This window comes from Anopheles gambiae, chromosome 2 (assembly GCF_943734735.2).
Source record: "Anopheles gambiae chromosome 2, idAnoGambNW_F1_1, whole genome shotgun sequence".
NCBI classification, from domain to species: domain Eukaryota; kingdom Metazoa; phylum Arthropoda; class Insecta; order Diptera; family Culicidae; genus Anopheles; species Anopheles gambiae.
This window is the reverse complement of record NC_064601.1, coordinates 2270228-2291033: the sequence shown is the minus strand read 5'-3', so window position 1 is coordinate 2291033 and position 20806 is coordinate 2270228. Positions and strand designations below refer to the sequence as shown.

The 20806-nt window shown below is 51.0% G+C and overlaps 2 protein-coding genes across 2 annotated transcripts; one reads left to right on the top strand and one right to left on the bottom strand.

Moving 5' to 3' along the window:
• The first annotated feature begins 3105 nt into the window (after window positions 1-3105).
• On the top strand, window positions 3106-17951 carry LOC133392240 (protein glass-like). The gene is made up of 3 exons (XM_061651912.1): window positions 3106-5382; window positions 15636-16002; window positions 16369-17951. Exons 2-3 carry the CDS (start codon window positions 15658-15660, stop codon window positions 17689-17691), a joined length of 1668 nt encoding a protein of 555 aa, XP_061507896.1. The 5' UTR covers window positions 3106-5382; window positions 15636-15657; the 3' UTR covers window positions 17692-17951.
• An 853-nt stretch (window positions 17952-18804) lies between these two features.
• Window positions 18805-20788, bottom strand: LOC3290452 (G protein-activated inward rectifier potassium channel 3). The gene is made up of 5 exons (XM_321865.4): window positions 20347-20788; window positions 20169-20284; window positions 19952-20107; window positions 19120-19890; window positions 18805-19056 (listed from the first exon to the last, which is right to left on the bottom strand). Exons 1-5 carry the CDS (start codon window positions 20526-20528, stop codon window positions 18923-18925), a joined length of 1359 nt encoding a protein of 452 aa, XP_321865.3. The 5' UTR covers window positions 20529-20788; the 3' UTR covers window positions 18805-18922.
• Between the last annotated feature and the right edge of the window lie 18 nt (window positions 20789-20806).

Below are 20806 nucleotides of genomic sequence, written 5' to 3'. Positions count from 1 at the left end.
TCTTGGAAGCCGTGCGCCATCGTCGCAGTCATCATCGTCTCTATCGACGCCGGTGGTCCGCCAGAAAAGTCCTCCAAAAGTCGCCACCTCCGCACACTCCACATAACACGCGCGAAGAGCGGCCCGGTTTTTCGAGCGAGCAGCCATCAGCCTCGTGTATTGTCACGATTCAAGTGTCCGGACACCTTTGACACGCCGTCACCCGTTTACGCTGTCGCTGTCAACGCGGGAGGTCAATGTGTGAAATTTACATACCCATTGGGTCAAAATTAAACGACTCATTAAACTGCAGCCCTCCTTTACCTCGCCCTCCGTTTCCTGCCCTTCAGGTCTCTCCTGGTTCTGGTTGTTCCTGGTCACGCTCCAGTCCTACGTCTCGTGCTCCCATCCTCTGCGCACGCTCCTGCTGGCTTCCAGAAGCAGAAGAGCGAACATAACAAAGCATTTCGCGCGTCCGTACGTCTTTTAATCTGTCCTGCAGCAATTGTCAGAAATAATTTCCCCTTAACCATAGCCTACGAAAGGGTGCAAAGCCGGGATCTCTACTGAAAAGAAAGCAACGAAACAAAAGCGTCCGACCGAGGTCAGATCCTCCCCAACCTCCAGCCAGCCAAATATTCGCCCAATATTGGGACGATCGACGAAGGTCCCTTTCGTGAGCGTTTTAATTTGGTCGGCTGCACTTTCCACACCTCTGCTGCTTGCCGCACCAGCTCCATCTTCTGCTAAGCAACGGCTTAACGGATTTGCCTCCTCCGACCAAGGGGTGTTTCGACCCCCGAAGGATATTCACTTCACTGGTGGTATAATTTGCCTCTGCCGCGGCATTCTTTGCCGAGTTTGAGTAATTGGTTGCAATTATATTACACTTTTTGGTCGCTTTTGCGGGACTTGCCGGTTGGATTTGCATGCCGCATGCCCCGGTGCGGACTTGTGACAAGGACTTCTCAACCAGTGCCAAATAGTTCCGCTCGGTGCGCAGCGGTTCCCCAGCGACCGACCGGCCGCCCAGCACGCAAAACCCGCGTCGGCCGAAGCCACCTGCCTGTTGACGTTTCTGACCGGAGCCGTGTGCAAACGGCTATGTACTTACGCGTAAGTGACGCTCGCATGCGATGCCTTAATGCCACAAAACATGCAAAAGGGGTACATTTTATCAAACGTGTCGTACTGACGAGCCCCATCGGCCCCATCGGCTGGTCTCGGGGAGTTTGTTTCGCTCAGTTTATTTTTGTTTATTCCAATACCCCCCTCGTGCCCGACATAATTGGTAGTCGGTGTCTTATTATGGTAAATTTGAGCTCGCTTTTTCACACCACCACCGCCGAGAGATCAATGTATGCGAAAAGTGAATATAATTTTAAATCCGTCCTGCTTCACGGTATTAACGTGCAGGCGTGGGCTCAGAAAACACTTCACTGCACAATATTCTCACTTGTAGAAAAAGGCGTTCTTTTGCTTGCGTTCCACAAGTCCTTGGAAAATCGAGTTGCAACAATGTAGAATGTAGCTTGCTGTTTAAACGTTCCACCCCTCCTCGAGCTCTCAATGATTTCAATGAAATACCTCAATTACAGTGCTGCACCGACCCTTAATAAAGATCTCATAATGTCAAGCTTTGTTAAACAATACTGACACTGAAAAATTAAATAATTGGCTGATTTATATTAAGCTGCACGTTCCAATAAATCAAGCGACCTCGATCGATTGCAAACTACACTTTTAACGAACCCAAAAAAAACGCACACACACACACACACACACACGAACACTCACCGTTTTCTTCCTTCTTACTGCTGATGAAGCTTGCTCGCGCTCAGGCGAGCTTCAACAGACGCGTTCCGGGTTCCTTTTCGGCATCGGCCAAGGACATGCTATCCTTGCGGCAGCACAACATCTTCGAGCCTTGAACCTTAGCCGAGCGCAATCAATCTTTCACCGTTGTCATATTCTGAGAACTTTACTTTGCGCTAAATTTGTTGTCCGTTTTGCGCGTGTTTTTCGTTGTGTTTTCGCACCCCAACGAAACCACACCGATAACACACCTTACGGTCAGAGCGCTCGCAGCTTGTCGAGTTGGTCCCGCTTCTTCATAAATTACACAAATTACTTCACGCCGATCGTCAATCATTTATGTTGCTCTCGTAACGTATCTCTCGTTCCACCGGAGTGAAATATACCGAAAAACAAAAAACTTCCTTAAAGCTCGGGCCCACATCCTTCCGCAGCACGGTTGAAATCGTGGCGGCACGAATTGAACTTCGCTTCCCCCCTTTCCAGCTTTCTAATTGAGACAACAGAGGGCAGAACGAAAGCGTCGGCTCGGCCCGAGGATCCTGCCCCGGCTGAAGAAGACATCATGTTTGAAAAATGAATTTATGGCTCACCTGATAACACTTCTCACGTCGTATATTCACACTTTCGACGGGCGAAAAATCCGTAACGAGATCCCCGGAACACCACCGTCGAATTTTCGCTCGCAGAAATGGCCTGCGCTGCATTGCAAATTGTTGGGCAATAAATCATCCTTCCTTTGCGATGCCCTTTGATTATACATATCAATCGATGCGGACTGGGGAGTGAGATAGCTGGCGAAACAATTTCTGGTACAGTACCCGGCGTCGGACAGGGGAGGCTTTTCAACCATCAAACAGCTCTTTGACATTTTGACTTGCCCTTTCGATCGGTGCAGGCAAACAAATCTCTTTCTCTGCTCGATGTTTTAAATGATTTCATCCGCCGTTCTACATTCTTGCTCTTCGTGCACAGCTTCGCTTCCTTTCTACTGTCTCCGTGATGACGTACAGCAAAAAGGAACATTCAATCTCAACCCATTCCAAACATATGCTCACCCTTACGTCAACGTTTCAAAGCAGAAAAAAGCAACACGACACACACAGACACACACTCAAACAAACTCATCCATCCCGTACAGAGTGGAGCGCAAATTACTCCGCCACACCAACGCACACGGCACGCCGAGGACCCAGCGCTTAGAGGTCGCCCCGATCATCTACACGCTAAGAATAGGGCGCGAACGCGAATAGAGGAGAGCAAAACGATCAGCCGTACAACAACAACCGTTAGTCGCTCGGACGCGCCAAGCGAGCCAGTCAGTCAGTCAGTCAGTCAGTAGAGCTCCGGCCGGTTCGGTTCGCTCAAACGGCGTGTGTGTACCGGCCCGAGTGTGCTATTAGCATTTGTGCAGCGTTCCGTAGGTGTTTCGAGTGCCTGCTGTGTCGACCTGTGTCCCTGTGCGCATCCCGTCCACCGTCCGCTAGATTCGTAACGCCGGGTTCTACACGCCGCCTCACTCCAGAATAGTTCGCCGATCAGCCCAACCCGCGAGCTTTAGGTGCACTTTAGGGTTCCCTGCTTACGCGCCCGTTCAAGTCTTTCGTGTTTCGCGCGATCGCTTCGAAAAAAGCTCCCCAATCTCTGCCCCGTTGCCGTTCGGTTGCACTCACGAGAGGGTGGGTCGAGAAAGGGAAAGAGAGCGAGCGAGAGAGAGAGCAAAAGGTTCGGGAGTTTGTGAGTGGCGCGAGTGACTGGTCGGAGATTTTGAGCCGTCCGTTTAACGGATTCGATGCCAGTGAGCAACCGAAGATCGTGTGCAGGAGAGTAGATCAGTCCGTGGACCAGTACGGCGAACACCTATAAGCCGGAGCCGGTTCCCCACCGCGACCGAGATCCGAGATTCGAGTGTGGCGAGAGCTGCGGGCTGGCCGGCAGGGCAGGGCGGTCGATGGCTGGCGGTGCGGGGCCGATGCACGCCGAAGAAGAAAGGAAAGGCTAGAAGAAAACGAACCCGATCAGGCGGCCACAACGAAGACGACGACAACGACCACGACGACGACGACGACGACGATGGCGATGGGGGCCTCCGCGAGCAACGGCTTCGGTTGTGATCTAAGAAATACTGTATTACTCGGTCAGTCGGTCTAGAGAGCGGTACCCATGTCGACATGACGGCGGTTCCTTTTGCCTAGTCGTACCCAGCTGCCTCGTGTGTACCGTGTTCGTTCGTACGGTGCGTGCCCGATCAGCCGATCTATCGTGTGTATGTTTGTGTATGTGTGTGTGTGTGCTTGGTGCTTGTGGTGGTCGTTCTATGCGCGTGATTTGCACAGAAAAAAAAAGAAAAACACAAGCCAAAAGTAAATCCCACTCGCCCGACGTGCTAATTCGAAAGCGATCTCGTTAGATGCTGGTGCTAATTCGGTGCCGCGCGCTGTGCAGTGTCAATGTACAAATAAGGAAGCCCGGCCGATCTTTCACCCTCGCTCTCTCGGCATCGTCATCTGCCGAAAAGCAAGAAAACAAAAGCGCTGCCAATAATCAGGACAACCACCTAGTGCTAGTGAAAATTCCTCCCAAACCAGAATAAGGGAAAGCGGAAGTGACACACAGAGAACAAAAAAAAGAGCATTCGGATACAAAAAATATACCGTGTGCCGTGGCGTGTATGGCGTGAAGAAAGGCTGGCTGGCTGGCAGGCTGGCCCCGCTAAAGAGTGACATGGTGGAGCGTGCAAAAAAAAAGTAAAGCGTGAATCAAACGACAAGCGCAAAAGGAAAATGAGAAAACACATCGCGAGCGAAGGAGCACGAGAGTGAAACAGCCAACAGGCGAATGATAGATCGCTCGATAGACAAAACCCCCTCCCACCCCGCTCAAACTGCCAGCGGCCACGCGAAACCCTCGGAAGCGTCTCAGCCTATGAATTGATTATCCTGGGGCGTGACGAATGCGCCAGTGTGTGCTTTCACTCGAATATTTTGTGTACGCGTGTGAGCGATACAGTGTGTGCAAGTGTGCTCGTGTGCCCGCGTGTGTGTGTGGATTGCAATTTTTTCTTCTTCTTCTTCTACTTCTTCATGTGCGCATCTAAGCACTACTGGATGATGCGGTTTTAGTTCCCGTGTCGAGTGGCCTTTATTTATCCGTTGTTTGATTTTGTGACGATTTGCCCAATCTGCCACGCGCGTTACACCCTTCGGTTGCGCCGCATTCGTACACGGGAGGTGCAAGGTTAAAAATGTTTGACAAAGTCACGGTTTGCAAGGTGCAAAGGCGCATCCAATCACCAGCAGGGGAAGAAAGTGAAGTGAAATAAACACACACACAGAGAGAAAGAGAAGTACGGCAAACGCAACCGTTTGCGTTGCTGTTATTTTCGCGGGAGAGGTTTGGTACAAACACGCTCGTTAGGTCGACGATTGTGATTATTAATTGGTGATATTTTGGAAACCTCCACACCTAGCGTTAAATAAGTGCGAAATTGAGAGAAGCTAATCACGAGCGCTTATGTGCAGTGACAATTGTTAATAGGACGTAATTTTCTTAACGATTTCACCGCGTGGTTTCATTTGACTGCTTCGTGTAAGTATATGAGCTTCACTTTAACTTTGTTAGTTTATTGGGCGATGGTAGTTGCATTTATTACTCACAGCTAATTTGTTAAATCTAGCCCATTTTTACTCTCAACCAATCCTTCCTATCGCACCCATACCAGTTGTATGACAATCTCCCAAAAAAAAAGGTTCGCGAATAAAACGCTCCCTCGAGACAAAGCGGATGCTGCTGGCCGCCTAAGGTCAATCGATGTGATCGCCCAATCGCCCGCGTGTCGATCTTGCGCGCGACAAAACAAAGAAAGTCGCGTTCGGAGCTTTATTTTCGATTAACCTCCGCGTTAACCTTTCGCAAAAGCCCATTTCGGACCCCGGAGCTGGCACCGAAAGCGACGTGACTTTCGTGGCGTAGTTAAAAGAAATTGAGCTCCCGATAGGAGGGGGCCGCTGCTCCAGACACAGCATGACAGCGTGACCCTTTGGCACTTCCCTTCTCCACCTCCTCCTTCGCATCCTTCGACGAGCAGGCCAATTAACTGGTCCAGTTCGATCGCCCTCTAATGCGCTTCCGAGCAACGGCGTGTGATGGCTATGAAAATTCGATTGCCAAATTAAATGACTTTTCTAGCGGTATGTTCGTCGCACACACACACACACACCTAGTCTGGAGTCGGTCATTATCGGGACGCCTGGGCCGGGGTCTGATAGTGTTTTGTCGCGGATCTGCAACCAAGCCAATCCAATCTCTCAGCCGATCCCCGGCCTGATGACGGTCAGCAACTTCGAATAATGGATGTTATTATTCCAATGATTGTGGTTATTATTGTTCCGTCCGCCCCGTACGCCAGCGCGCCTTCAAAAAGCCCAAATGTGTGTGTGTGTGTGTGTGTGTGTGCAGAACCACAGGTGCAAACGGGCGACGGAGAGTGGGGGGGACAAGCACAGGAGTTCCAATAAGATTAGGCTTTGCCAATAGTTATCCAAAGTGGCTGCTGGGTGACTTTCTTTCAGCTTTCTTTCCATTCCACCTCGCTCACGGTCGGCGTATGCGTGTGTTGTGACCCCCTCCGAGTGAGCAGTGTATGACTTGGGCTTTTTTTTTTGTTTTTCTTTCGAGATCACACGTCCGCTAGCCCTTTATTTCTGCTCCTTCTCCACAGCTTGGTCACTTGCCGGTCACTTATTTTAGATTATGTTTAATTTCAACAAGAAACCATAAAACGTTCGTTGGGGCGTTCGTTCAAACATGACACGCTGAAAATTGGAGAGCTTTGGGGTCAGCTATTCAACAGAGCCGAGGGTACGAGATTTTTAACAAGAACCTCATAGAATCGCGCCACGTATGTTCCAAAGCAGTCCAAGTCTCTAGCGAAGGATGAATGTAAATTTTTGTTGATCTTAAGCTGCAATTAATTCTCCTCTGCCACTCTGGCTCAGTAATTCTATAAAATAATCAAAAAGTATATCCTCACGCAATACTTTTGTTTCCTGTCGATCCTGTACGATCGGCAAAAATGTCGCTGAAAAGTCAAGGATTTACGTGCGCACACACACGCACACACACAACCTTCAAGGCGAACAACCAAGTACGTGGTAATGGCCACCTTTAGTGGAGGAGCTGTGATGTGTTTTTCCTGCCCTACTCACTTGCCCACGGGAAGCGCAAAAGGTTCTGGACGGTACAGCAGGAGGGGGACGAGGGCACGATGTCAATCTTAACCTATTTCTTCGTTAAGCACAAGGCCACGCGGAAAGATCGTGCTAAAAGATCGACCACTCCACACACACACACACACAGCGAGACAGAACGGACGCCACAGCAAGAACGCCAAAACGAAGACGCAAAAGCGGAACTAGTTCAACTAGTTCTCCAATGATCTTGATGCGTTTTGTTGCTCGTGGTGTGGTAGTAGCGTGTCGCGTTGGATCCGCGTACTTGTACACTTACAGTGCAAGCTTATTTTTCCAAGCCGAGCGACCGAGAGGCGTACTCACCTATCGATTAATTTCACTGTCTGTCGGACGTCTTTCGCGAACGGAACTGGGGGAAGACCTTGAGTTCACGCGCGTCGGTCTGGTCGGTCGGTCGGTCAGTCCGGCACATCCAATGCGACTCCCGCCCGGTAGCTTAATCTCGCCAGCGCTTGGTTCAAGGCCATAAACAACAACTTTATAACCCATTCACCGGATTAGGATGGTTCGGCGGAGGTACTTTGGACTCTCCCTCTGTTCCGGTTGCGGGCATTCTGCAAACGTTGGAAACCGTTTCCCCGCCAGTTTCTGGGAGTGTGCCTTTTTGCCAGCTCTCGCACTCGCAGCCATTTTCTGATAATGTGTAAGCGCACTAGATAAAGGGAAGCTTTTTCCGGACGCTGGACGGTTAAAACAGACCATAATTCCCTTCCCGAGCCCGACCCACTATCGGGAATGAGCTTGGGCCGGTTTTTATTATTGGACATTGAACATCGCGCAGCACCCGTAAGCCACCGTCGTCGAGCTAATTCTTTCCCACAGACACGGGGCACGGAGTTGATAGCGATTGGTGCGTCGTACACAACACCACCACCGCTACACTACCACCGCCAATAAAGCGTTTCTTTATTTTGTAATAAAATTTTCCACTTCCCGGGTTACCCGACACCGGCTGACCTAGTTTCCTTCCAGCCACCTCGAGTGGGTTTTTCGCCTCTTTTCAACCAATTTTGCGGCTCCACCAGCGGAAGAATGTAAGTGTTTGCGATGCGTTCACGTTCCCTTTATCCGCACCCGCTCCCATGCGCGCTCTCTCTCTCTCTCTCTCTCTCTCTCTCTCTCTCTCTCTCTCTCTCTCTCTCTCTCTCTTTCCGACTAAGTATTCGTGTTGATTTTGTGCCCATGATTACATTGCGACTGAAAGACTTCTTCTACCAAACGACGATCCGACCGACGAAGCGTTTTTGCATTATGACGCTAGATCGTGCATTTGGTGGAATTGTTTTGCTTCCCCACCCTGCCCACCCCCCTCTATTTCCCTTCTCTTTCTTTCTAACGTCCCCTTTTTGTTGATGGAACTGTTCCTTTTCAACACAAACGTGTACACGTTTTAACGACAACAGCAGCAACAAAAACTCATCCGGAAAATGTAGGTGGAACTTAGAGAACAAAACAACAAAAAACGCCCAAGAAATCCTCCCCCCACCACATGGGAGGACGGAGCATGCGGCACACTCGTCGACGATGATGAAGGATGAAAACTATGAAAAGCGGCATCTAAATTCAATCCCTTCCTCCCTGCCGTCCGCATGCATTTCTCTGAGCTGTTCTCCTTCTCCACATTTTCCCTTACAAAGCGGCCTTCCCTGCCTCGCTGTTGCCTTCTCCAGAGTGCCTTTTCTGAAGCAGTGCGCGCTCGTCATACATTCAGCCTATTATCTTCGGCATTTTGAGCGACATAGATCGATGACGGAGCGATACTCGCTGCCTGCCTGCCAGCGCAGCCTTTTGAACGTGAAATTTAAGCCACGAATTCTTCATCTTCCCCTCGAGCGCTCGCGTAGTAGCCCGCTCGCCCTCGTTCCCGGCGACACCCGAGTGTGGTCGTGTTCTTCGATCAATGTTCATTCGTCCCCCTGCGCGCTTCCCTTCCCTTTGGCAGGGGCCCTTTACAGGGAAGTGGTGCTGTTTATGATCTCAACACCGCTTAATTTCACCCAAATGAGTACCCTAGAGGCTCGGCACTATCGTTCGGCCATCCCGTTCCATTGAGGCATTCGGACTTCCCGCACTCTTTTGTTTCTCACTTCTCACTTCCTCCTCATCAGCACACACACACTAACACACACAGACACTCTTCACCTTAGCTCCAAAGCTTATCACGCGGACTTGATCTATTTCCTTCGCTGGCTGCTTCCATTCGTGAGACAACCCTTCAGCTGGAGTATCGTTGGCCTGCATGCCATTGCTCGTTTCACATCTCCTTCTCCTCTCCCGTTCTTGGGAGCAGTCCCTTCCACCCACCCACATAGGTGGTGGTGGTGGAGGAGGAGGTTGGTAGTCAGATAGCAGCAGCAGCAGCCAAGTACAAGCACCGGCAGCAACAAGCACCGCAGTTGGCATGCAATTAAACTCGTGCACAGACGCTCGAGTGTGCCTCATTCCAATCCTCATTTCCATTTTCATGGTTTTAGATCATCGAAAGCACCCTAACATAAAAACGGCCTCCCTCCTCCTCCTCCTCCCACCATGCCAGGGTGAACAGAGGACAGCAGCAAAGTGGCCATCGAGAAGGCGGGAGGGTGGCGTAAACGAGACAGCCACAACCACACCAGCCAGCGTGAGGAACGATCAACGGTGAAGATGAAATTTACCTTGTCACGCTGGCCGACCGGTGTCTCTCCCCCAAATGGATGTGTGCATGTGGCTTCAAAAAACTCGGTCGGAAGCTTGGGCTGGAAAAGGCACTCCACCCATCCGCTCTTCTTTCCCTTGCGCACGTTGCACATTTCCCGTCCAACAGAGGAAGGCAACTCTCACGTACTCTTCGAGCAAATGGCAACGCCAAAGTGCGTCGCCAAAATGACGCCCTGCTATGGCAACAGGCACGCACACACGCACCCATTTCAGGTCACACGCGCAGATTATTTGAAACTAATTAAGATTCTCGACGAAAGCGTACAAAAAAAAAACAACGACCGTTCCTTGGCCCATGTACAGGTGAGGTCCGGCAGTGGAGCCGTCAAACAAAAAACGAGGCAACGATCGTCCCGGAATGGGAGCAAAGCAAAACAAGACATGAAACACGAGCAGCCTCCCTAGTGTCCCTTGTCGACATGACGGACCAGAATGCCCGGGTTTCGGGTGGTGGAGTCGGGGAGGTGGGCTTGGAGTTCGCACATAAACCTACCAACCAACAAAAAAACGCACTATTCCTAAACCACACGATACGAAACACCATCTCATTTCGAGAGTCCCCTCTAACCTCAAGTTGGGGTGCACAAAAAAAGCGCATAGCGCAGAGACAAAAACAACGGGGTCCACACCACCACCACCACCACCACCACCCCAAGCCGGGAGGACCCTAATAGGAGGAGGAATTTGCAAGCTGCAACAACCACACAACGGCCACAAAAAAAAAACGACTCCAACCGAGATTAAGCTTCATGCGACAACAGCGCGACACGCGTGTTAAACCCGTAGCCGTAAACAGACAGAACGGAGATCGCCACGGATTGGCATTTGAACCAGAAAAACCTTGACCGGACGTGGGTTAGGTTTTGGGCCGCGGTCGAGGGTGGGGTTAAGCCTCACCTCCTCTTAACACGCACTCCTTTACGCCGCCGCCAACAACAAAAAAAAACCACACCAGGGTGCGTCAAGGTTGACTTTATTGAAGGCGTCCCCCCAAACAACAGCGAATACAGCAACATCAACACTCTAAAGCTGCCACCCCAAAGGTGGATGTTTTCGTTTCGTTTCGATCCATTTGATTGCAAGTTTAAAATTTTAAACTCTGTTTTATTTGCTGTTGCGTCGCGATTTCTTCTACTTCTAGGGTGTTTTTTCGCATGTTTTTCGTACACCACCACCTCCCCCCACTTGAGAGACTATTATAGTCAGCTCGGTCGGTTGGTTTGCTTTTAGTGCTTTCATCCGGTCGGGGTCCGGGGTGGCGGTGTGTGTAATTATTAGTAACCGGCGAAGGAGGAAGGAAACACACAACGCCTCCGGTATCGGCACGCACACGCGGATGTCCTTGTGGGGCTGTTTTATTGCACCTTCTGTGCGTGTGTGTGTGAGTGTGTGTGATTGTGGAGGTTTCAGTGCCAGCGTCCAAATTGTCACCCCCAAAAAAGCATCGTCCCTCTCCGCTTGCTTCCGACGCGACAAATAGTGAAAGCCACCGTTGGCTCAAAGGCTGGGTCAAAGTCGCCCGTAATGAAACCAACCAACTACCCGCAGCAAACGGAAACTACCCCACATACATGCCTTCGAGAAAGAGGATCACTCGTGCGGACGCGCGGTAAAGGAAAGCGCCTAGAGAAGAAGCGAGAAGAAAACAGAGGGAGACTGTGTGACGATCGCGAAGCAAACAACAACACGATCATTCGCACAGTGCCAAACACACACAGCAGCAGCATTGCCCGATCCCGTTAGACACATGGCGCATAGTTTGCATCATTCATTGCACCCTTTACCCCCTCTTGCTTCCCCCTTCCACCCCCCCCCCCCCCCCATTGACCCGATCGCGAGCTGCCAACGATGAAAGCGAAAATATAATAGAACGCGCTTTGCGCACACGCTCTTCACTAACCGGTTGCCACCCCGGTTGCGAGCGTGTATGCGGCAAAGAAAATGCGGCTTGACAAGAAAATCCGCTTTATCCGCGACACACACACACACACGCCCGCGTTTCACCCGATCGGCCTCTCGCGGCGGTCCTATCGGAAAACAGTCCCAAACATCTTCTCTTGCGCTTCGCATTTGTCGTCTGTCCAGTTTCGTACTCGAAAGATGACTTTTGACCTCGTTCAAATAATGGTGCGACGATAGAGGGATGGAACTGGAGAAATTGGGAAAATGTTTAACCCACTTACCGAGGGACACGCACACGCATTTAACCGAATTGGAATATTGCATTCGGCAGTTCGTTGTAATTCTATTCCTTTTCTTTTCCTAAATGATTATTCCAATAGTTTACACTTGCTTCTCTCCGCCTTAAAACATCGCTGTTTTTATTTCCCGTTAAGCACACTAATAATGCCCACACACACTGCCTAAATGTTCGATAACAAACATGTGATTAAATGCGTATAAATGGCCGTTCTCTATTGGTGTGCACCGGGCTGCATGCATCAACACAAATGGACCTTCAAAACAGTGCCGTTTTTCGGTAATTCGATGCATTCCATTCCGCTCGAAGGATGATGACAGGGGTCCATGCCTAGCTGGTGGTTTTGCCCGCCCCGGAGGGGAGCTGTTTCACTCCACTAATTCGACGCCATCTAGCCATTATGATTATGCCGCAGGCTAGGAAAAGGCTTTTCCACCAGCCCCGATGAATGTATGCTTACACTACTACACGCGGGGTGGTACACACGGGGAGGGTAGTTAATTAATATTCATACATTACGTTGAAACTAACGCCCGTTAACGCCTTCGAAAGGGTGTTTTGTTTTTTTGCGTTTGCGTTTGCTCTGTTTCACCAAAAAGCTCAACAAAACACCAGCAAAAAATGAAGCTATCGAAACCACAATCTAAATTATTTGATTGCAACTGACTCACTTTGCAACAAAACAGCTTAAAAGGCCAGGTATATCCCATTGATGAAAGTGATTTTTCCAATTAATTTGTTTAAAATTCCAAAAACACATTACACATTTGCCAATTTCTCATGACACACTTCCCGCTGTCGCCGGCTAATGGTGGGTCATTCTTTATTTAATTGAATCATCCCAATTTTGATCGTTGGTAGTAAACATATTCTCGACACTCGGCGGCCAAAGATGCAGATTCCATTTGTAAAAAGCTCTCAATTTGTGTCACTTTGCCCAAAATGTACGGTTCCATTATTTCGCGCCAAATCCGATACCACTCAACGCGCACGAAAATGTAAAACACGATGCCAAAATGGAGAGTTAATTTACAGTCTCTCGCACCCCGCCACCTGCCACTTAATCATAAGCCTAATTTTCCGAACCGATTAGCATCTTCCCTCCACTTAAAGAGGCGAAAAAAGCAAGATAGCTTCCCTCCGATAAAGACTGCCAGAAATTTTGCAACGAAACGAGCCAGCACACACACACACACACCGACGCCGCCCTGCTGTCACCTCGCTAGGGATAAGGTGAAATAAAATCCCGGACACAATTATGTAGATGGAAAGAAAATTTTCATATAATTGTCGTGAGAGTGAGCAAGCAATCGCAAACTGCGCAAAAGTCACCATCAAAAGCTGTCGGGCGCACGATGTGACGATGACAACGGCTCCCCCCGGACAAGCCTCCCCAACGATGAGAAAGCTTTCTCGGAGCATCGTTTTATTGTGCACTTGCTGGGCCGTTTTTTTTTATTTTCGTCGCCGTTTCGTGTCCCTCAAGATGATTGGCTCGGCTGCACCAAAAAGCAACAGCTGTGAAGACGCGCTTCAGTTTTACATAAACATTAAAGCAATTGTCGCGCACCGGTGAGGCTTTCCAGAATTGCGCGCTGCACTAAATTAACTGTGTGCCCAAAATCAACGAAACATCAACTCCGCCCCACATTCCCTTCCCTTTTGGGGCGCAAATGGGTTTGATTGTTTTGCGTCCGGGGCGGCCTTAGTTTCATTAAAGCGAGATTTGCGTGGATAATCTCCCGTATCCAGGCGCGTTAATTTCTGCCCTGCCCGCGCTCAGCAGCCCCAAATCCTTATTTCTGTTTCTGTTGGGCAAGCTTTGTGGCGGCGCAGTGTGTGTGTTTATCATCGCTGCACTCTTGCCCTTATCGTGCAATGCACTCAGGCTCGGGCGGCACACACTTTACGCTTCTTGGCAAACGGCGCAACACACCTCCCACTTGCCGCAAAAATTGTCTGATGCGAGCCAAAAAAAAAACCAACCGAAAAATGTACATTTCATCGGTCTGCACTGATGCGTTCATTTTCCAACAAACACACACGCACGCACGCACGCACACACAACCGCACGAAATCAGTCGCCCGACGCCCCGAATTTTAAGCCGAGCCCCGTTTGACAGTAATGACCAGTAAACATTACCTTTTTATTCTCGCCCGTCAAAATTAATCTCTGCATCTTCCCCTGCAAGAGCCGGGGGGGGGGGGGGAGAGGGAAGGGAGAGACAGCAAAGATTGCACACGACTGCATTTCGGGCGTCCACAGATGCAACCTCTTCGTCGGGCCCGATCCCAATCGAGTCATCAATGTGCGATCGTCAAATTCATTAAGCTCGCTCACTCGCCAACACTCCCGTGCGCGAACTATTCGCGCAGGGATTCGCGTATAAAGCGCAGCTGGCAGGCAGCAAGCAAGAACACAACAATCTCTCCCGTTGAACCCCCAATCGAAATGGGGATGTCATTCAAAGCTTAACGAAGTGACAAGATCAGTGGCCGTGTTGATGGCACAAGCGAGGCGAGCTTTGCGGAACCCAACAATGACCTGCTGCGGGTGGTGGTGGTGATGGTGGAGGTCCATTGGGATGGGTCCGATCGATCGATGTGGGCAATCAGCAAAAGTTCAACTAACCCATTCGAGGAGGGGTGTGCTTTCAACGCGGTTGGGCAACATATTTGCACCGATTGCAGCGCTTTTTCAGGGGAAGGAGAGCATGGACGATAAGCGACGAACGTAACCGGAAGACAGGGAGGTTGTTGATCCAGCACATGCTGGAGTTTGTACTTGTGTTCATTTCGATTGAATTGCTCGAGTGTCTTAAGCTTAAGTAGGTAGAGCAGCATGTGGTGGTGGATTAATTTAATATAATTTAATTAGAGCTACAGAGCAACGGTGCTTGTTGAGTGTACAAGCATTCCTGTTTTGTGTAAAGCTCCCCCGTCCCAACTCTCATTCTTGTTGCTTTCTCCATTTTCACATTTACACATGTTTTGTGATTGAACGTACAAATGGAGCACGGATGTTTTATTGTTTCTTCTTGCGAATGCCATCAACATCAAGATGTCAACTTCAAACTTTTAAACACACACCCAACCCAACCCGACCCGACCCGTCGATGATAATTCCCCGCCATTTGAATGTCACGTTAGAGAAGACATTTACAACCGCAGGGCCCGGCTACCTTATGCTACCGTAATTACTTGTGTCGCTCTTCGCTGCGTAACCCACTCTACCGGAGACCTTTGCGAAGACCGAAGACGACCGAGTCAATCGGGCGGTTAGCTTCAATGAAAGTAATCATTGTTTTACGATCAATAATTGCTCCTCGCAGCATGGGGACAACGAAATGGTCATCTTCCTCGTGTGCAAGAGTGCAGAGCGGTGGGGTCACTCGAAGAAAGCTGCTAGCGACACTCACAAAAAAAAAAAAATGTAAATACTAATAAACAATCATAAACACCATCAAGTGGACGGCTAGATGACATCTAACAAATGATGTGTAAATTATCGTCGTATAAAACATTTATTACGCCAACTAACGACATCTCTCGACGGACGCCAGAGACACATGGTCGTTTTGATGTGCTTGAGTGCCGTTAAACTCCCCTCCCCGCCCCCAGTGCCCCAAGTGTCTTCCCATACTAATCTTCTCCCGTTGTGTCTGTTTGTTTCCCTTTTTTCCATCGTTCAGCACCCGGACCCGCAGCCACACCATGCTAACGGATCCCAAATTGAGGTCCAGCCTCGGCCTGATGGGCAACGATGAAAATGCCATCAAGCAAGAACTGATCGACCCACTGGAGACGACCGGCAATGGCAACCATCACCACAACCACCACCACCATCACCACCACCTCCACCACTCCCATCACCATCATCCGACGTTGGACGAGCGGCTGCGACTTGACGCGAAAGCTCTTCCACACACCGGTGAGCTGCCCGGTGAGCCACTGAACGGGCTCGCTGGTGCAGCAAGCTGTCCCCGCACTGGGACGCTCCTGTACGCCACCCAACCAACCCCCGTGCAGAACAAACAACCCCTGCAAGGATTCGATCAGGTAGGTTGCCGGTGGAGCAAGATTGTACAAGATACTTAAAAATTAGATTCCTACACCCGACTTCACACCTTGGGGCAGTAGCAAGCTTCCTGCAGCTCGTTGCGTGCCAGTCGCACACTAACTGCGGCTGGCATATGGGAGTTGCGCGTGGGCCGAACGCTAGATTGCCACCGAAGGAGCTGCGGTCTTCCCAGGGCACAGAGCCATAAAGCAGCCATGATTTATCGACACTTCTGGCCAGTGATGGCCGTTTATGGTGCAAACGGCAGCGTGAAGTTATGGTGTGGGACAGTCTTAATGTATCTGTACCGGTACTTCTCGGTAGATCTCTAATCGGCCGCACTCTTCTCGCTCTCTCGTTTGCAGATCTGGGGTCCGTCGCGCTCGGATATGAACCAGCGGCTACACACGTCCGTCGGTGGGATGAGCCATTATTGGCCACCGTACGACGGCCAGCCCAACGCCTGCCCAACGCCGACGACACCGGGCGATCCGCCGCAAGATGGAGCAGGCGCGGACGGGCAGATTTACACGCTCACCGTGCTGCACGAATCGCCCGAGCACGGCATCGTCTGGTCGGACTCGAACGCACTCGAATCGCCGGTCCCACTCGCGCCGGACATCGCCGAGCCGAACGCATCGTACGAACCGACCGTCGATTGCTTCCACTTTGACAGCACCAACTACGATCTGGCCGACTATTACGCCGCCAAGCCTGCAGTACAACCGCACCATCAACAGCAGCAACCGTCGCAGCAGCAGACCAGTGTGCCACTGATGGGTTCCTCGTCGTCCTCCTCCTCCTCAGCACCATCGCTCGGTGGCCATCTGGCCCATCAGCCCGCCACGGCCATCAGCCTGCACAGCACGGTGGAAGGGCTGCTGAACGAGATTCAACTTTCCAGCTTCGGCGATCGCAACTCCATAGTGACCGGTACGGCCGAAATGGCGCTCCAAACGTCCGGCCACAGCCTGTACAACGAGCCATCGTCCTACCTGTACGATGCGTTCTCCGTAACCGATAGTTCCTCCGCGACACATCATCATCCCGCCCTGTTGCCATCGCTTGCCGAGTCGTCCAACGCGATGACACCGCCAACGCCTACCGGCGACGGCAAGCTGGACACGAACAACAACAACAGCAGCGGCGGCAGCTGTCCCCTCGCCGAACTGAACCCGCTGCCATCGAACCAGAGCAGTAGCTCGAGCTCGAGCTCCAGCAGCAGCAGCTCGAGCAGTGACTCAACGGCAACTGGTGGTGGTGGTGGTGGTGGTGGCGGTGGCGGCGGCGGCAGCGGTGGTGGAGGTGGAGGACAGAAGCGTGGACGCTCGCTGCACTACTGCTCGATCTGCTCGAAAGCGTTCAAGGACAAATACTCGGTCAATGTGCACGTGCGGGTGCACACGGGCGAAAAGCCGTTCTCGTGCTATCTCTGCGGCAAAAGCTTCCGGCAGAAGGCGCACCTCGAGAAGCACTACCAGACGCACCTGCATCAGAAGAACCTGACCAAGCGACCAAAACCGCTCAAGGTGAAACAAGAACCACAGCAGCAGCAGCAACAGCAGCAACCGATCCATCAGCCGCAACAACCGCAACTGCAACAGCATCAGCTGTTGGAGCAGCATCTTCATCAGGATCCAGATCCGGGGTTGCTACTAGCTTCGGGGAAGTTGATAGGGAATTGTTGATATGTAAACGTCTTAGGACAGGGCCTCTAGGCAATTGTTAAGGAATGTAGATGCGATGTAAAAAGATAGCTTAAGTCAATCACCACACCCATCCCCTCCCCCTACCCGAGGTGTGCTGGTCGATGTGTACAGGAGGTAGAAGCGCACAGGAGATAGGAGTACCGACGGAGCGAAAAGCGACTACGGCAGGCGACGAACCTATACGTAAATGTTTTCATTATTATTTATTGCCACGAACATTGAAACGATTCCGAACCGAACGTATTTGTTTATTTTCAATTCATTGTCTTCCACTCTCTCTCTCTCCTTTTCTTTTTTTATCTCTCTCACACACACACCTGTCGTTTACAACCGAACCGAAAGTCCTTGAGGCGGGCAAACTCTTAACGGACACGCATTATCACTCAATTTCGCAATTGGTTCTACAAATGCAAATTTCCATCTCGCATCCCCCGCAGCGGTCTGCATTCTGCGCCCATTCGATTGAGGCAGCACGGATTCTGTGCGAACCCCATGTTCGTGCCCGCTCTGCACGCGCTTCTGTCTGTCTGTGTGTGTGTGCGTTTATATGGATATGTATTGTATTTATGTAGTTATCTATAATTGATGGTGCAGATGATTACAGAGATTCGCATTCGATTGGAATTGGCTACCGCTACCGATCTCTGTGCTCTGATCGTTTGCAAGCGATCATTAAGCATCGCGGGCACTCCAATTGTATTCGTCTCGCGTTTCGACGTTTCTGGCCGTGTAGCCAGGCCTGCATCAGTCCAAACCTCCCCCCTCCCGCTACATTGTCACGATTTGTTTGCGCCGGAAGAAATGACATGCCACGCCGTCGGGGGGCCACCGCTCGCGGGCTGCTAATGGGCAGGTCCTGGGTCCGCGCTTCGTGCACGCTGCCGTCCCGCCGGCAAGGATCTTCCCGATCTTCGCTTCCGCTTAATTATGCACTCTTTGACCTCCGTATAATTGCCCACTGAGGTTCCCACTCCCCTTTTTTTCTAAATAAAAGCGACTGCCCGTCTTCTTCTTCACCGTCTTCTTGCGGAGTCATTTTCACTTGTGCACTTCAGGACTCGATCGACATTGTAGCGGTGCATTTGGGCAGAATTACACTGTTGAAAACACGTTTATTGTCTCGTACAATCATACAAATGATATTTAATCACGCCGGCGGCGGATCGATTTGACCCGAAGGTACGTTCGCGGGCGCTCCCGGACAAAGTGGTCACAGCTCGGTTGATGAGCGCGATCGCCGTCGGTCAAACACGGGAAACAGAAACTGGGGATTGATTCGTTCGCTCTCCAGCGCCACATGGGACAGTCGCAGCTCGGGTCCTACCAAAGGATCACAGGACCGACCTGCAAGATGAATCATTGGCTCATAATTCCTTTTCCTCCTTCACGCTCTCCCGCTAATCTCACCTCTAAGTGGAAGTTTGAAGCACTCCTTCAGCTGCTTGGCCGAACAGCGCGGCGTCTCTAGCGCAACCGTCTCGTTGAACTTGGAAAAATCAATTTCATAACTCTCAATGTCCGCATTGTACACCAGCACCTGCTCGAACCGATGGCCCCACAGGATTTCCGTGTTGACGTAGCTCGTCCTTGCCTGCGTCGTTTGTCCCGTCGACTCCACCGTACCCTCGAGCACGACCACTATCTCGAACCGCTCGAGCAGCACAGCCTCGGCAGAATAGCCATACAGCGGTGACTTCTCGTCGATCCGGTGTACCACGATCTGCGGCCAGAGGAAAAACACATCCGACGAGCAGTCGTCCGACGTCAGCTCCAGCTCGGTCCGGTACTGGGGCATCACTTCCCGCTCGCCCGTCACCTTCGCCCGTATCAGCTGGGCCCGCACGTTCGCTCCGATGATGTGGCTCTTGCGCATGTCACCGATGCGAAACATCAGGCACAGCTCACCGTCCCGCTGCGAAATGACGGCCTGCTTTGAGAAGAGAAGCGTCTGAGCGCGTCCCTTCGAGCGCGTCATCTTGGCAAAGACGATGCCCGCCAGGAAGGCTTGCACCATCACACCGTGCACGGACTGGAGCGTCATCACGAACACCGCCTCCGGACACTCTTCCTCCATGGCGCGCGATCCGTACCCGATCGTGTGCTGCGTTTCGAGCGAAAACAGAAAGCACGACGTGAACGAGTAGATGTTCGAAATGCATGGCGTCCAGTTGTTGTCGCCTGTCAGTTGAGGACACATCGTTAGAATGATTTTGAGGGGCAGAACAGACTTTGAGCTTACCTTGCAACGGTGGCAAGTGATTCTCATCCAGATCGCCGTGCGTGTACGAGATCAACCAGTACAGCCCGCCGAACAGGACCCACGAGCTGACGAACCCGAGCGCAAACACCAACAAAGTCCAACGCCACTGTGCATCGACCAGTGTGGTGAAAATATCTGCAAGGAATCATCAAATAGACTCAAATCAAGTTCAAACTCTCGTGCTACATTGTCTTACCTTGTAGAAAGCGTAATCGTTGGTGCGGGACCTTCGTAGCACTCACGTTGCAGTATCCGTTTTTAAAGACTGCTCGCTTGCGGGGTTTCTTGTACCCAGGTCGGTAGTGTGGTGGTCTGCAAAATGAAATCAAAATCCAATAAAACACCCCATCCCGCTCTAGAGCGAGCATACTAACCTTCTTCCCGAAGAGCGCATCGAGTCGAACCGAAACGGAGATCTGGGCGAACTGCTCGAATCCGGCGTTAAGATAGACGGACTGTACTTATCATTTAACGGTCTTGGAGAACGATCCTCCAGCGTAAGCAATACACCTGACTCGACATCTTCCGGCAGTTGCAGCTTGCCAAGATCACGCATAATTCACGACTGCTTTCTAACAGAATACAAACCCAACTAGCCTCCAGCGCACTCTAAATCTTACCGAAGAAGCTCTACTCTACCGTCAGAGAACCACGTGCATTGGATTAGCGTTGTTTGGGGAAGCATCATCTTCTCAAGGTGGACGATAACGCGGCGCGATGTGATGATCACGCCCGAATGCGAGCCCCTCATCTAGCTCTTCCAGCAACTTATCAATCACCGTCGCTCCACTGATAAGCACACAGAACACATCGAGTGGACTAAATATTTATCTT